Consider the following 13,233-nt stretch of genomic DNA (forward strand, 5'->3'; position numbering starts at 1 on the left):
AATTTATTTCCTATTTCTTTCTCTTTGTAAATATATATTACCACCGGATATATATCGAACCCAAATAAACAAAATCAATGAAACGAAATGAAACATCACTCATTTGCTTTTTAGAACACATTTTTTATTAGATGTAAAAAAAATGTTTATTTAAATTCCCTTAGATTTGAAATGATCACATTTATTTGTTGCTCTTAAAAAAGTGAGAACTATGAGAGATGGAGGTTTGATTTTCACATTAAGAGATGATTCATCACTGAAGATCTTTGGCCTTTGTTTCATCCAGGTTCAGAGGAGTTGGCAGTTTCTTTCCTTTCAGCATCAGATCGAGACCCTGAACAGGACGAGAGGTTCCATTAGGTTCAACTACACAAACCAGTTCAATACTGTAACAACTAGTTCGGTCTCGTCTCTATAAACTTATTTTTCTATCAAATACTCTGAATGTTTTTATTTCCTCCATTTGAGAAATTAAGTTTTCACTCTTGTTTGTTTCCAGGTGAACTCGTGAAGACGTGGATCTGGACAAAGCTGCAGATTTTATCACTTTCTTTCACATTTATTTTTACATTTTAAACAGATTTCTCAGACATTGATTCGTGGATCTTGATGGAATCAGACACATTCAGTGGACTGATGATGATGAGTGATGTGGTGACGATTGATTAAAGTGTTGGTTTGAACTCACCTCTCCAAAATAAGAGACCAGCGGAGAAATCTCACACTGAGCTGGAGGAGCGTCTGCCGGTGATACACTACAGAGAAAACACACACAGACACACACAGACACACACACACACACACACACACACACACACACACACACACACACACACACACACTTTTAGATTACAATGATCAGTCACGTTTACCAACTGATAGAGAAACACCTCTGACCCACGACATCACTTAAACAAAGTAGATTTGATTGGATGAAAATGAATGTATTGACTTCAATGAGCAGGACGAACACAAGAGAGCACATTGAGCTCATGAGAGGAACACTGTGAACATGTCTGGGACCTGGCTGCAGGAGGAAGTGGTTTCCCGTGTTGGTCCAGCAGCGTCGCTCCAGCGGCTGCGGCCCAGCGGCAGTGCTGAGCCAGCAGAGAGTTCCTGGCCGTGGTCGGGTTGTCGGTCGCTGCACCGTCGGCATTTTTCAGAGGAGAAAACTCTTCTTCTCTTACAACCTCAAAGGCAACGAAGTTCCTTCCAGACACAGTGAATGTTTAACCGTTAACGACGTGATGACACACAGGAAGTGGTTAATAGCTGAAGATAATATTCAACAATACCTGGAGAAGGGAAAGACGTCAAAAACAAACTTCTCCATCTTTATCCCGTTGGGTTTGGTGGGTTTGACCTGATTCCCCTCCGAGTCCACGAAGGGAACCTTCTTCATCGCGACGTGTTGTTTGAGTTGACTTTCAAATTTCCTGCAAGACAAACAAGTAAAGGTTGTTTATATTCAGGGTTCATCCTCTGGGGGACATGACATTATACGTGTCATGGTTCTCGAGATAATGGTGATGAAGAGCAAACTTCAGCTGCAGTGGTGCAGCATGGGAGTTCAGATTCTTTAGGAACCATCTGCTGGGGACCATGAATCAGGTCAGAATATTTTTCTCAGGACTTGGGTCCAGTTTAGCTGAAACCACAGAAGATAAATGAAGATGGACGACGCTCCACTTCCTTCCACTCTACAAAAATTCAGCTACGCTGTCCCGGATGTGGGCGGCGCCATCTTGTGGTGATGACGTCATTTGGAGTCTATGCAGTAGTGATAATGGGGCGGAGCCACAGTATCGAGGTCACACCCACCTCAACTAATCCAGACTCGGTCTGAGCCCCCCCCCCCACTTGTGGTTTTACGTGAAGCTGTGAAAGTAACGATGAGGATTCTCACTCTGCCACTTCCTGCAGGAACGCTCTGGTGAAGAAGTGGATGCAGATGTTTCCTGCGCTGTAGACCAGCTCTCCTCCAGGTCCTCGCAGTTCGGCCGTGTCTGGTTGGATCTCGCTGTATTCCACCACCTGGGACACGCCCTGCACCCTGCAGACCACGCCCACTGGCTCTGTGGGGTACGCCTTCTCCACCACCTGACAGATAACAGAGGCATAAGACTGACCAGCAGGGGGCAGCAGAGCCTGGTTCTGTCTGTATTCAACACAACAAACTGAAACTCTGATGCAAACTGTTTCTCGTTCACTCTACCTTGGCGCCGCAGTCGGCCCCTTTGCTCACGCAGAACCCGATGAACACGGGGTCGGCCATCTTGACCAGGATGTTGTCCACACAGTACACGTGCAGGTATTCCACCCCCCTCCTCTTCATGTCCTCCAGAACCTTATTGTCCACCAGCGCCTGGTACAGCCCGCCGTTACCATCTGACAGAGAGGAAACACCGCCATTCACTCTCATGACCCAGAACACACGAGGTCTCACGTCTGTCTGCGTCTGGTACTCACCTGGCGCCATGGCGATCTTCCCTTTCCCCTGCAGGATGACCTTTCCATCTAGGGTCACGGCTGGAATCATCCTCTGCTCGAACAGGATGACGTTTGACGGCTCCAGACCGAAGTAGTTGTTCTCCTTGAAGAACTTCTGAGTGGGAGCCAGAGTGAACTCACTGGTCATTATGTACCTGACGAGATGAGCAGATTCTTTTTTCATCTTGAAACCTCTGCACACTTAATACTCATCTCAGACAAACGTCCTCAGGGACATCGTTCAAAACACATTTTTATAAAATGACTTTCAATTAGATGTTTAATCTCTTGGATTAACATGGATTGTCATGTGACATCACAATCAGCAGGATGAGCGATGAGGTGCAGGAGAAGATCTTCAGGCTTTTTAACTTTGCAGAACTTTAACACTCAAACTAAAAGAAAGACAAACATCCCATGTCAGCTGATATAATCTCACCACGGTACTGAGCATTTTGATCCACGCTTAACATCTGCCAGCTCCTGGATTTTGTGAATTCGCTCTGCCTGGATCTGGTACAAGGTTTTGTTGCTCGGCAGCCCGACGTTATACATCCCTTTGGGATACTGGACCCCGAGCCGGGTCCCCTGACCTCCGGCCAGGAGCAGGACCCCGACTCGATTCTGTGAGATCTGCAGCAGCCCTGAGGACAGACAGCAGCAGGGAGCGGTTTGGGAACAGTGCTGGATGCAACAGTCTATTACCACTACAGATTACTTTGTAACTCAACACTTTGTAAAGGTGTAGTGGAGTAGAAAGTACAGATAGTTGCTGGTATGTGTAGTGGAGTAAAAGTACCTGCAAATAAATCTACATAAGTAACATGAAAAATGTACTTAAGTACAATAACTCAGTAAATGTACTCTATTACATCCCAATACTGTAAAAGTACAGTATTTGAGTACTTTCCAGCAGAGCTGACGTCACATCTCCAGCTGTGTTCCAGCTGTTCTGACTCCATGTTGTTGCTCTTCCTCTCAGATGGACCTTCTGAGCGGACCCTCACCTTCCTCCCCCCAGGCGGACAGACTCTCCCGGTCACTTTTCTTCACACTGCCGATGAGCTCCGGAGGAACCGGCTCGATGTGTCGGTCCACGCTGGCCGGAGGAGACGCAGCAGCGGCCGCAGCCCGCTCACAGTGAGCCCGCAGCCCGTCCAGGTCCAGCAGAGCCAGCTCCTGGAGGAACCGCTCCCTCTCCTCCTCATCCAGCTCCGGCCAGAACTGAAGGACGTGACGCTGCCCTGCGAGCTCCAGGCCCCGCTGCACCACCTCCAGAGAAGACATGCCGAGTCCCGGAGCCGAGCAGCTTTCACCGGGAGAGCAGACCTCTCTGTCCGGGGCGGAGCTGCAGGAAGTGAGCGCGTGTTGTGAGAGACTCGTGACCGCAGCTGAGGCTCCACACACGGATCTGATGTGGAGGATTTACCCGGAAATCCTGGAGCAGCTGCAGGTTGGAACAGGAGGCCGAGTATCAGACTGTTCACCCCGGGGACCAGACGTCCAGAGCCCGCAGAGCAACGTCAGAGCGTCCCGGTAAAAACTCAACTCAGTCTGAGAATCCAAAGTTCACATGTGGAAAAGTACAGTTAAAGTGACATGTATACAGAGCAGCAGCGCCCCCTGCAGACACACCTGCACATTACAAGTCTCTCAGTGTCTTAGTTGTATTTCATATTAATCTAGATTCAACATGTTCTACTTTATTTTACAGTTTCAGTTCAATTTCAAATTGAACCTGCATTGATTAGCACCAACCTAGTTTGTTTGTAAGTGTGGATATATATATGTATATATATACATATATATATTTATAGATATATATGTATATAGTGTGTATATATTGGTACATGTAAGCAGGAGGACATTTGTTCATTTTTTTAAGCCAAATGTCTCAGATACAAACGTGTTGTTCATTCGGAGTCAGAGTCATCACATCATAAACTTTATTATACATAAAACTATAAATAAGAACAAGGAATGATTCTCCACTAGTAATACAGAGGTTCAACACCAGATGGCGCCCTGGCTCCTCCTCCACACGCCTGACACGCTGAGATCTCGCGAGGTTCCACGGGACTTGAGTCTCAGCTGGTTCCCGGTGCGTCGCTTCTTGTGTCTGCCGGTTAACGGCTCTGATCCCCGGCCTCCCCGGCTCCCCCGCCCCGCTGTGTGAGCCAGCAGCCCTGTGACCGGTACAGTGTGATACCGGAGCCCGGTCTGACCTCCGCCGTGTGCAGGTAGTTTAACGGGAGGATTCCTCGGTTCACCGGCGTCTCTCTAACGTTCACTTCCCGCTGATGACGCGGATGTGTCACGTGGATTCATAACGGAGGATTCCCGGTGTGGGGGGTGAGCGGATCCCGGTGTGATCCGCTGAGAGGAGGCGGGATTGTGAGGCAGTGAACCGGCGGCGGGTCCGATGGAGGGACACGTGTCGTGCCCGGTGCTGTGACGGTGTGTCCGGTATGTGACGGAGCCGGTGGCCGGTGAAGCTGCGGCTCAGGATGCAGCAGCAGCCTCCTCTGCTCGGGGACGTTTTCTGTCAGTGCCGCTCCGCAGACCCGGAGGACTCCTCCTCGGTTCCCCCCTCGAAGCCTCCCGGCAGCCGGCAGCCCGCCGACCCGGGGCCGGCCTGTGACATCTGCGGGGGACCGGAGCAGGACCACCGGATGAAGGTTCTGTTCCAGGTCCTGGATGTGAACCGGGACGGAGGAATCTGTCTGAGCGACCTGACGATCGGGCTGAAGAAGTTAGGAGTTCACCGGACTGAGCTCGAGCTCAAGGTGAGTTCCACATGTGAGGGACATGTGGGGGGGTAGGGGGTTAGCATGTGTTACATGTTTAACACATGTTTAACACATGTGTTACACATGTTTTAAACTTGTTACACATGTGTAATAAGTTTAAAACATATGATGTGGAGAAAGTATCTCTGTATGAAAGGAAAAGATCAAACCATTTTTCACATCCTGTAAATCTTTATTTAAAGAGACACTTAATTAAATGAAGAAACACATTAATGTTGTTTAAATAAATCTTTATTAACACATTTCTAAAAACCTGACCGTTTGTGACGTCTCTACGTGATAATATTTATATATTTATATAAAAGTTAACAGCCTCTAATCAAAGATGGACGCCCCCCCCCCCCCCCCCCCCCCCCCCCCCACCACCACCACCACCACCACACACACACACACAAACAAACAAACAAACAAACAAACACACACACAGGTTGTTGTCTGGACTTCTGGAGGTGAGAAGCCTCATTAAGACATTTCTGTCAAAGTGTGTGTTGCCACTGGAGTCGTCACTCACAGCCGGACGAGATAACTTGGCTCTAGTAAACTAATTGGTAGAAGAAGAAGAAGAAGAAGAAGCAGAAGAAGTAGAAGAAGAAGAAGAAGAAGCAGAAGAAGCAGCAGCTGATATAAACCTGCAGCCTCTGACCTGACAGTGTTTGTTCCCATCCCCACTGGTGTTAGTGGGTTTTCTGACCAGTGTAACAGGAGCTTTATTTAGAGAGAAGTGAACAGATGCTGAACTTAAATTAGAAGTTTGTCTGTTTCTGTTCCGTCAATGTTTTCTGCACGAAGCTCACGAGTTGGTGAAGATTGTACGAAGAGCTTTGCTGCCTCACACTAGTTTTCCAGCCGGAGGAAGTCGGGACATGGAGAGAATTCAAATGTGATGGTCGTCGGGGCGATGGACTCCCTGCTGGATTCTCACTAAGAGGGAGGGGGGGAGGGAGGAAGCATCACTCAGCAGATTTTCTCCAGTGAGGGAGGTGTGACAGAGGGAACCCCTCCACTTCTCTCTCACTCCTCCTCCTCCACCTCCTCCTCCTCCTCCCTGAGGGCATAATTTAATTTCCACGCGGCTGCTCGGCCCTGGATTGGCTGAGGGGCTGGTCCCGTGCCGGTGCCGGCTGCAGTGATTGGTCGAGCTCAGCTGCAGTGAGGATGCAGGTTTCTCTGAAGAAAAGAATCTGCTGCTGCATCACTTCATCCTCATGAGGTCTTTACTGTGTGAGATTGGAGGTGGATTCACAGAACTGGTCGTGGGTTAACCCGGATCACTTCCTGCTGCGTGGGAGCTCGTGGTGCTGAGCTCGGTCTTCTGTCATCTCGGGGATTTCAAACGATCCAGTGAGAAGATGAGACGCTGAGCTGAGCCCTCTGCACGTCTGCTCGTAGTTCATCTCTCTGTGTGACGTCACGGTGTTTGAGTAAAGAGCCGCAGCCCGAGGACCCGAGGATGCTGCAGAACATGCTGCGCTCCCTGAGTCAGAGACTTTGTGGCAGCGCAGAGTGTAAACCTGCCGACTCACAGCTGCCAGCAGAGAAACCAGCTCCAGAGAACTGCAGGGAGGTGGAGGCTTCTCTCCAGGGGACGACTGCACACTCGTCTGACAGGAAAGAGACCAGCAGTGGTACAGTCACTGCGAAGAAGCCCTCAGTGTTGATCCTGGTGGAGCCACCTGCAGAACAGGTAGGGTGAAGGGAGGCTGTCCCTGCTTCAGACTGAGCTCCTCACTTCTCTGGGTCTCCTCTGGAGGATCAGACTCAGTGTGAGCTCCTGTATAAAGTCTAGATCCAGGAGCAGTGTGAACACAGCAGAGGATCCTCCACTGAGTGAGGGGGGGGGGAGCTTCAGGTCATGTCTGAAAACAGCTTGACAGTAGAAAGTCGTCTCAGGCTTCCCCCACACGAGCACGTTTTAGATTGAGCTACAGAAACATGCAGAGTTAACTGATAAATCATAATTCACTAAATGAACATCAGCTGTTTGAAGAAGACTTGAAACTAGAGACTGAGACAGAAACTGAAAATGTTTACTGACGTTATAAAGTGAGAAGTAGAGTCCTGTTCTCATAGACTTCTATAGAACCTACCAGTGGAGTCGCCCCCTGCTGGTCACTACACAGAAGACAGGCTTCAGACAATGGCTTCACCTTCCAGAGCCCGAGTCTTTGCTGACGACTCAGTCTTGTTGATCTGTGTTCAGCCACATTTCTTCACTCAGATGTTGAGCAGCTTCACTGCAGCTGTTTGCCCGGTGCCCTTGAGCAAAGGAGCACTTTTATTCATCAGCGTGATGTCACAGAGGTAAATGGCTGCTCATGTTGTCCAGTAAAGTTGTGGCTGCGTTGATTAAAGACTGGATGATGCTGTGGTTTGAAGAGGATCAGCTGTTGGATTCAGATATGATGGAGTCTGGCTTCGTGCTGAAGGGAGTCACCTCTGCGAGCTGCACATGTTCCACGTGTCGCTCTGTTCATTATCTTGAAAGTAGAAAGAGTCAGAACATGAGTTTGAATAATGTTCCTTTGACTCTTCTCCACGTTTGTTTTTCAACCCACTGGGATGAAGCAGAAACCAGTCGTTAGTGGTGATCTGACCTGGAGAAGCAGCTTCAGTGTGAAACCATGATGGTGCCGTGTGTGAACTGCTTCAGTTTATTGAATAAGTTCCACTAACAGGTCTAAGTCTCCCCCCCCCCCCCACTTGCTCCTGGTGTCTCTTATCTTCTGTTGTAACTTTATCTACCAACTTTGAAAAGATCTAAAGTTTCATTTTAAACAGACAGTTTCATTTAGAGTGAGAGAATAATTCATGGGTCAACAGACGTGTTTAGAGAAGTGAACGAGGCCTGAGCTCGAGTGTGACATCACATCCTGTCTCTCACTCGGCTCGGTGCTGCAGTGCAGTGCTGCACATGAGGATTTCTGACTCCTCAGCTCAGTCAGTTGTTCCTCCTCGTCAGTGGAGCAGATCCTTCAGCGGGTTCCTCCCCTCACCTCTATCTCTAAGTGTGTGTGTTCATGTTCCAGATAACCCCCGGCTGGGTGGACAGCTGATATGAGCAGAGCGCTCTGGATGGTCTGATAACCTGAGAGGCTGTTGAGTGTCTGAGCTGCAGGTTGAGTCAACAGTGCACAGATGGAGGCTCTGCCCTCTGCTGCTGTTTGTCCCACTGCAGCAAACAGACTGGTTCTAATAACCGTTATTACCTCGGCCAAGGAAGACGTGTTTTCATGTGGCTGGAGGAGGAGCTGGAGCGGTGTCTAACTGTTAGTTAGCAGCAATACACACAAACTACTGGACTGGTTACCATGAAACTTGCTGGGAGACTGTGGCTTCAATTTAATATCGATCCAGGGATTTTCATTTTCTCGATCATTGTGAGATGGAAGGTTTTTCTTTTTTTACATGTTCGTTGGTTTCAGAGAATAATTCATGGATCTCGATGAAATAAACCGACGTGTTTTGAGGACTGATATTCTTCTTATACAAGTAATAAGATTGAATATGATTTACTGAATATACAGTTAATGTTCTTGTTCATGTTCCTATTCCCTCATGTCTGTTCTCTTCTGTCTTTACAGAAAATAGTGAAAGCTGGAGACAAAGACCTGGACGGACAGTTGGACTTTGGGGAGTTTGTCCATTATCTCAGAGACCATGAGAAGAAACTCCGGCTCGTCTTTAAGAGTCTGGACAAGAAGAACGATGGTAAGGGATCTCGTGAAGATTTAGACGCTCCTACAGTTCTCTTCTATCCAAGAGGAACTCACTGTGATGTTTGTTAGACTGGAAGACAAAACAGAGACTAAACTGTCCTATTCAGTGAATTATTAAATTACATACTTTTGTGTTTAGGTCACATCGACTCACAGGAGATAATGCAGTCTCTGCGAGACCTGGGCGTGAACATCTCTGAGGAACAGGCGGAGAAGATTCTCAGGAGGTGAGAGTGATGCTGTTCTCTGAAACACCAGTGTCCTCGTCCTGTTTGTTCACACCTGGTGTCTCAGCTGATCCGATCACACGTGTACGGCTCTGAGTTCAGTCCAGCTTCACGTCCGTCACGTGTTAGAAACCTCATCAACACGTCCACTCGCTCACTGGGAAGCTTCAGGACATTGTCCTGCTGTGTCCTCACATGGACTCACTCACGTTTATTGCTCGTCTCTCCTCATCATCCTCCAGGTTTCCAGTTGACTCGTGTTGTGTCTCATTGTGAAGTGTTGTGTCTTGTTCTTCTAACTGTGTGTGTGTCTCCTTCTCTCTGGCTGGTCTCAGAATAAGGAGGGGTCATGTCTGGGCCCCTATCTTGTAGTAAGTAGTGGTTTCTATCGTCTGCTTGCTCAGCCAAAGCTGCACCAGTCACCACTGCATCGGCTCATCCAGACAACAGCTCTTTGATTTCAAGGGGAAAATACATTAAATGTCACAAAACACAGTTACTGAGACGTAAGCGTGCATGAGAGCAGACGGTTTGTTTCTGTTGAAAACCTTCCTAACGCTCTGTAATCTCAATCCACAGTATGGATAAGAATGGAACGATGACGATCGACTGGAACGAGTGGCGAGATTATCACCTCCTGCATCCAGCAGGCAACATCCCTGAGATCATCCTCTACTGGAAACACTCCACGGTACAAACTGCTCGTCCTCACTTTTAGTTCTGCTGGAAAATATACAAACATTATTTTGTCATTTCAAAGTCAAAATGTCAAGTCGCTGTAGTTACAGCTGAGCCCCAGTGACACAATTCACAGTGTCACCTGACACGAATCCTCCGTTTCCTCCACAGATCTTTGACGTAGGTGAGAGTTTAACGATTCCCGATGAATTCACGGCAGAAGAGAAGAAAACGGGAATGTGGTGGCGACACCTAGTGGCTGGAGGAGGAGCTGGAGCGGTGTCTCGAACCTGCACAGCTCCACTGGACAGGCTGAAAGTTCTCATGCAGGTAACCACCGACCACCGACCACCGGGGACGAGGGTTGTTGACGCTCAGATGGAGAAACTTAACAGGTGTGTGTGTGTCTGTGTGTGTCTGTGTGTGTGTGTGTGTGTCACCCAGGTTCACGCCTCCAAGAGCAACAGCATGCACATCTCTGGGGGCTTCACCCACATGATCCGTGAGGGCGGCGTTCGGTCCCTGTGGAGAGGCAACGGCATCAATGTCATCAAGATCGGCCCCGAGTCTGCAATCAAGTTCATGGCCTATGAGCATGTTCGTGCTACAGCTCCGTCTGAAATGATCTCTTTATTTCTGTCACATTTTAACTATGAATAAAATATGTTGTCTGTCAGATTAAACGATTAATCGGAAGTAACCAGGAGACGTTGGGCATCGCAGAGCGCCTGGTGGCGGGCTCTCTGGCCGGAGTGATCGCTCAGAGCAGCATCTACCCCATGGAGGTGAGAGCGTGTTTCTGTTGATGGAATCCATTCCCTTGTTTCAAAAGGTTTTTTTTATTGTGAAATATTTGCTGGAGCGGAAGCTGCACGGCTTCATTGTGTAGTCCTGGTATTTATCTGAGTACAAGGGACTTCTGTCATACAGGGCAATAATTCTATTTGTGGCCATATTCAAATCAAAGCCTACATGTAAAAACATTGTGCTGCAGTAGCAGCTCCTCTGCAGAACATGATGAGAAGCTACATGTGCATTATAAATATGAATGGATATTAATTTGAATATTGTGCATTGAATAGAAAAAGTTGCACAACTACCTCTCTTTGTGTATATTTATTTCTTGTACATTCAGCCTTTAACAGAAATTGCAAAAAATAATAAGTATGAGCCTAAGTGGGTTTGTTGGAAGATGTCAGGGTTTTAGATCTCGGATTACGTTTGGAATTAAAAAGTGATCTTGGGCTCGAAAAGGCAGGTGACCACTGGTGTAGAGTAACCATCACCGGTCAGAAGGTCTGACATGACCTCCTGTCCTCTCAGGTCCTGAAGACCCGCTTGGCGCTGAGGAGGACGGGTCAGTTCTCCGGCATCTTGGATTGTGCCAAACACATCTTCCAGAAGGAGGGGGGGGCGGCTTTCTACAAGGGCTACGTCCCCAACATGCTGGGCATCATCCCCTACGCTGGGATCGACCTGGCTGTCTACGAGGTGTGTGTCTGTGTGTCTGTGTGTGTCTGTGTGTGTGTGTCTCTGTGTGTCTCTGTGTGTGTCTGTGTCTGTGTGTGTCTGTGTTGAGAGGTTAGCTCAGTCTGACTCGTTTCTTCTCGTCTTTAAGACTCTGAAGAACTCGTGGCTCCAGCGTTACGCCACTGACAGCGCTGATCCAGGCGTGTTTGTGCTTCTGGCCTGCGGCACCACCTCCAGCACGTGTGGTCAGCTGGCCAGTTACCCGCTCGCCCTGGTCAGGACGCGCATGCAGGCACAAGGTCAGTCACCGCAGCAGCAGCTCCGACTGATATTATGTTATTACGCACTAGGTCTTAAATATGGTTTAGACACAACATTCATTTGATAATTTGATCATTTATTCCTCAGCTACTCTGGAAGGAGGCCCTCAGATGAGCATGACGGGCCTGTTCAGACACATCGTCAGGACCGAGGGCGCCACGGGACTCTACCGGGGTCTGGCGCCCAACTTCATGAAGGTCATTCCGTCTGTTAGCATCAGCTACGTGGTGTACGAGCATCTGAAGATCACTCTGGGGGTCCAGTCAAGGTGAGGAGGAGGCACAACGAAGAGTCAAGAGCTTTTCTTTTGTCCTGGAGTTTCACTACGTTTGGATCTAAGAAGCAAGCAGCAGAAAATCTACACATTTACATCAAATAATGGACTTCCAGGGTTTGAAGGATGAACGTGAGGTGATGAGAACTTTGAGAGTTTGTCCTTTGCTGTTATTTGAAACTTTCTTTCAGCGACTCAGAAGTGCTCCTGCTTTGTTTTAGCAAAACTGAAGTTTACATTGACTTCAGTGTTTCCTGGTGGAGCAGCAGCGTGTTGTCTCAGCCGCTGAGGGAGCTGCTGCTGCTGCTGCTGCTGCTGCTCTGTGTAAACTCTTAACTCTTAAAGGGCTTTGTTAACGTTCAGTTTATCATCAATCCTTCCCCACTGCTGGAGGACTGATCCTGATCCGCACCAGGACCGTGAGCACGCTCCTCTGGTTGGATCAGATTGGATCCAACACAAAACCCTACTAGAGCTTTTTCATGTCTACGAACTTAACTGTGGACAAACAACACTTTACATTACATTTATTCTTACTTCGATTGTCTCCCGCACTTAGATGCATTGAGCCTCTTCATGCAAGAGGCTCCCAATATTGTGAGAGAAAAGAATCAAAATATTATGAGAAAAGTCGATAATTTAAGAGAATAAAGTCTTAATTTTACAAGATTAAAGTAATACTAGTGGAGGTGTTGGACTGTGACGAGTTTCAGGAGAAACAAAGAGAAGTTCCATCCAGATGGAGAGAAAGTTCCCTCGGTTAGAAAAAATCTTTCTTTTATTTATTCTTGTAATAACTTTTTAGAATTAAGGAAATAATGTCAACAAACATATGAATCACGTTTCCTCTCACATCGTTAATAATAAATAAACGTTCAGAATCATTATTTCATGACGTCAGGACGAAACCTCCGCATCATTAACTTTATATTAACCTCGAGAATCGGCACCGATGTCTTTACGTTGTTTGTCCGATACTTGGTTGTGAACAGTCTGAGGCTCGGAGCCGTCAGACGTCGTGCACTTTGAGGATCTTTGAGGATCTTTGAGGATCTTTGAGGATCTTTGAGGTCATCGGAGTGATTCACATTTAAAGAGGCGATGACACTAAACAGGAAGTGGAAACTACAGCAGAAAGTGAGCTCATCACAGGAGAATCACCTGAAGAGTCCTGTTGACTTGTTGATCCTGATTTTACAGATAATTGTTGAATAATGATCTGCAGCAGGAAAACATCAAAAAGAATC

General features: G+C 47.7%; 2 protein-coding genes across 5 annotated transcripts; one reads left to right on the plus strand and one right to left on the minus strand.

Annotated features, from left to right (window-relative positions):
• Positions 1-102: 102 nt before the first annotated feature.
• uap1l1 (UDP-N-acetylglucosamine pyrophosphorylase 1, like 1) lies at positions 103-4,113 on the minus strand. The gene is made up of 9 exons (XM_034601570.1): positions 3,498-4,113; positions 2,930-3,134; positions 2,470-2,645; positions 2,216-2,388; positions 1,907-2,100; positions 1,296-1,436; positions 1,024-1,209; positions 689-755; positions 103-334 (listed from the first exon to the last, which is right to left on the minus strand). The coding sequence occupies exons 1-9, from the start codon at positions 3,775-3,777 to the stop codon at positions 254-256; spliced, it is 1,503 nt and encodes a 500-aa protein (XP_034457461.1). The 5' UTR covers positions 3,778-4,113; the 3' UTR covers positions 103-253.
• Positions 4,114-4,354: 241 nt separating this feature from the next.
• Positions 4,355-12,406, plus strand: slc25a25b (solute carrier family 25 member 25b). 4 transcript variants are annotated; one of them, XM_034601556.1, is made up of 11 exons: positions 4,355-5,276; positions 8,882-9,008; positions 9,156-9,243; positions 9,579-9,614; positions 9,823-9,934; positions 10,093-10,251; positions 10,366-10,518; positions 10,599-10,706; positions 11,245-11,412; positions 11,540-11,690; positions 11,800-12,406. In XM_034601556.1, the coding sequence occupies exons 1-11, from the start codon at positions 4,998-5,000 to the stop codon at positions 11,982-11,984; spliced, it is 1,566 nt and encodes a 521-aa protein (XP_034457447.1). In that variant the 5' UTR covers positions 4,355-4,997; the 3' UTR covers positions 11,985-12,406. The 4 variants fall into 4 exon arrangements, with proteins under 4 accessions (XP_034457447.1, XP_034457448.1, XP_034457449.1 ...); XM_034601558.1 differs by lacking the exon at positions 4,355-5,276 and adding an exon at positions 6,407-6,984; XM_034601557.1 differs by lacking the exon at positions 9,579-9,614 and having other exon boundaries at positions 4,357-5,276.
• The last annotated feature ends 827 nt before the right edge of the window (positions 12,407-13,233 follow it).

The sequence above is a fragment of the Hippoglossus hippoglossus genome, chromosome 12 (assembly GCF_009819705.1).
Source record: "Hippoglossus hippoglossus isolate fHipHip1 chromosome 12, fHipHip1.pri, whole genome shotgun sequence".
Taxonomy (NCBI): Eukaryota; Metazoa; Chordata; class Actinopteri; order Pleuronectiformes; family Pleuronectidae; genus Hippoglossus; species Hippoglossus hippoglossus.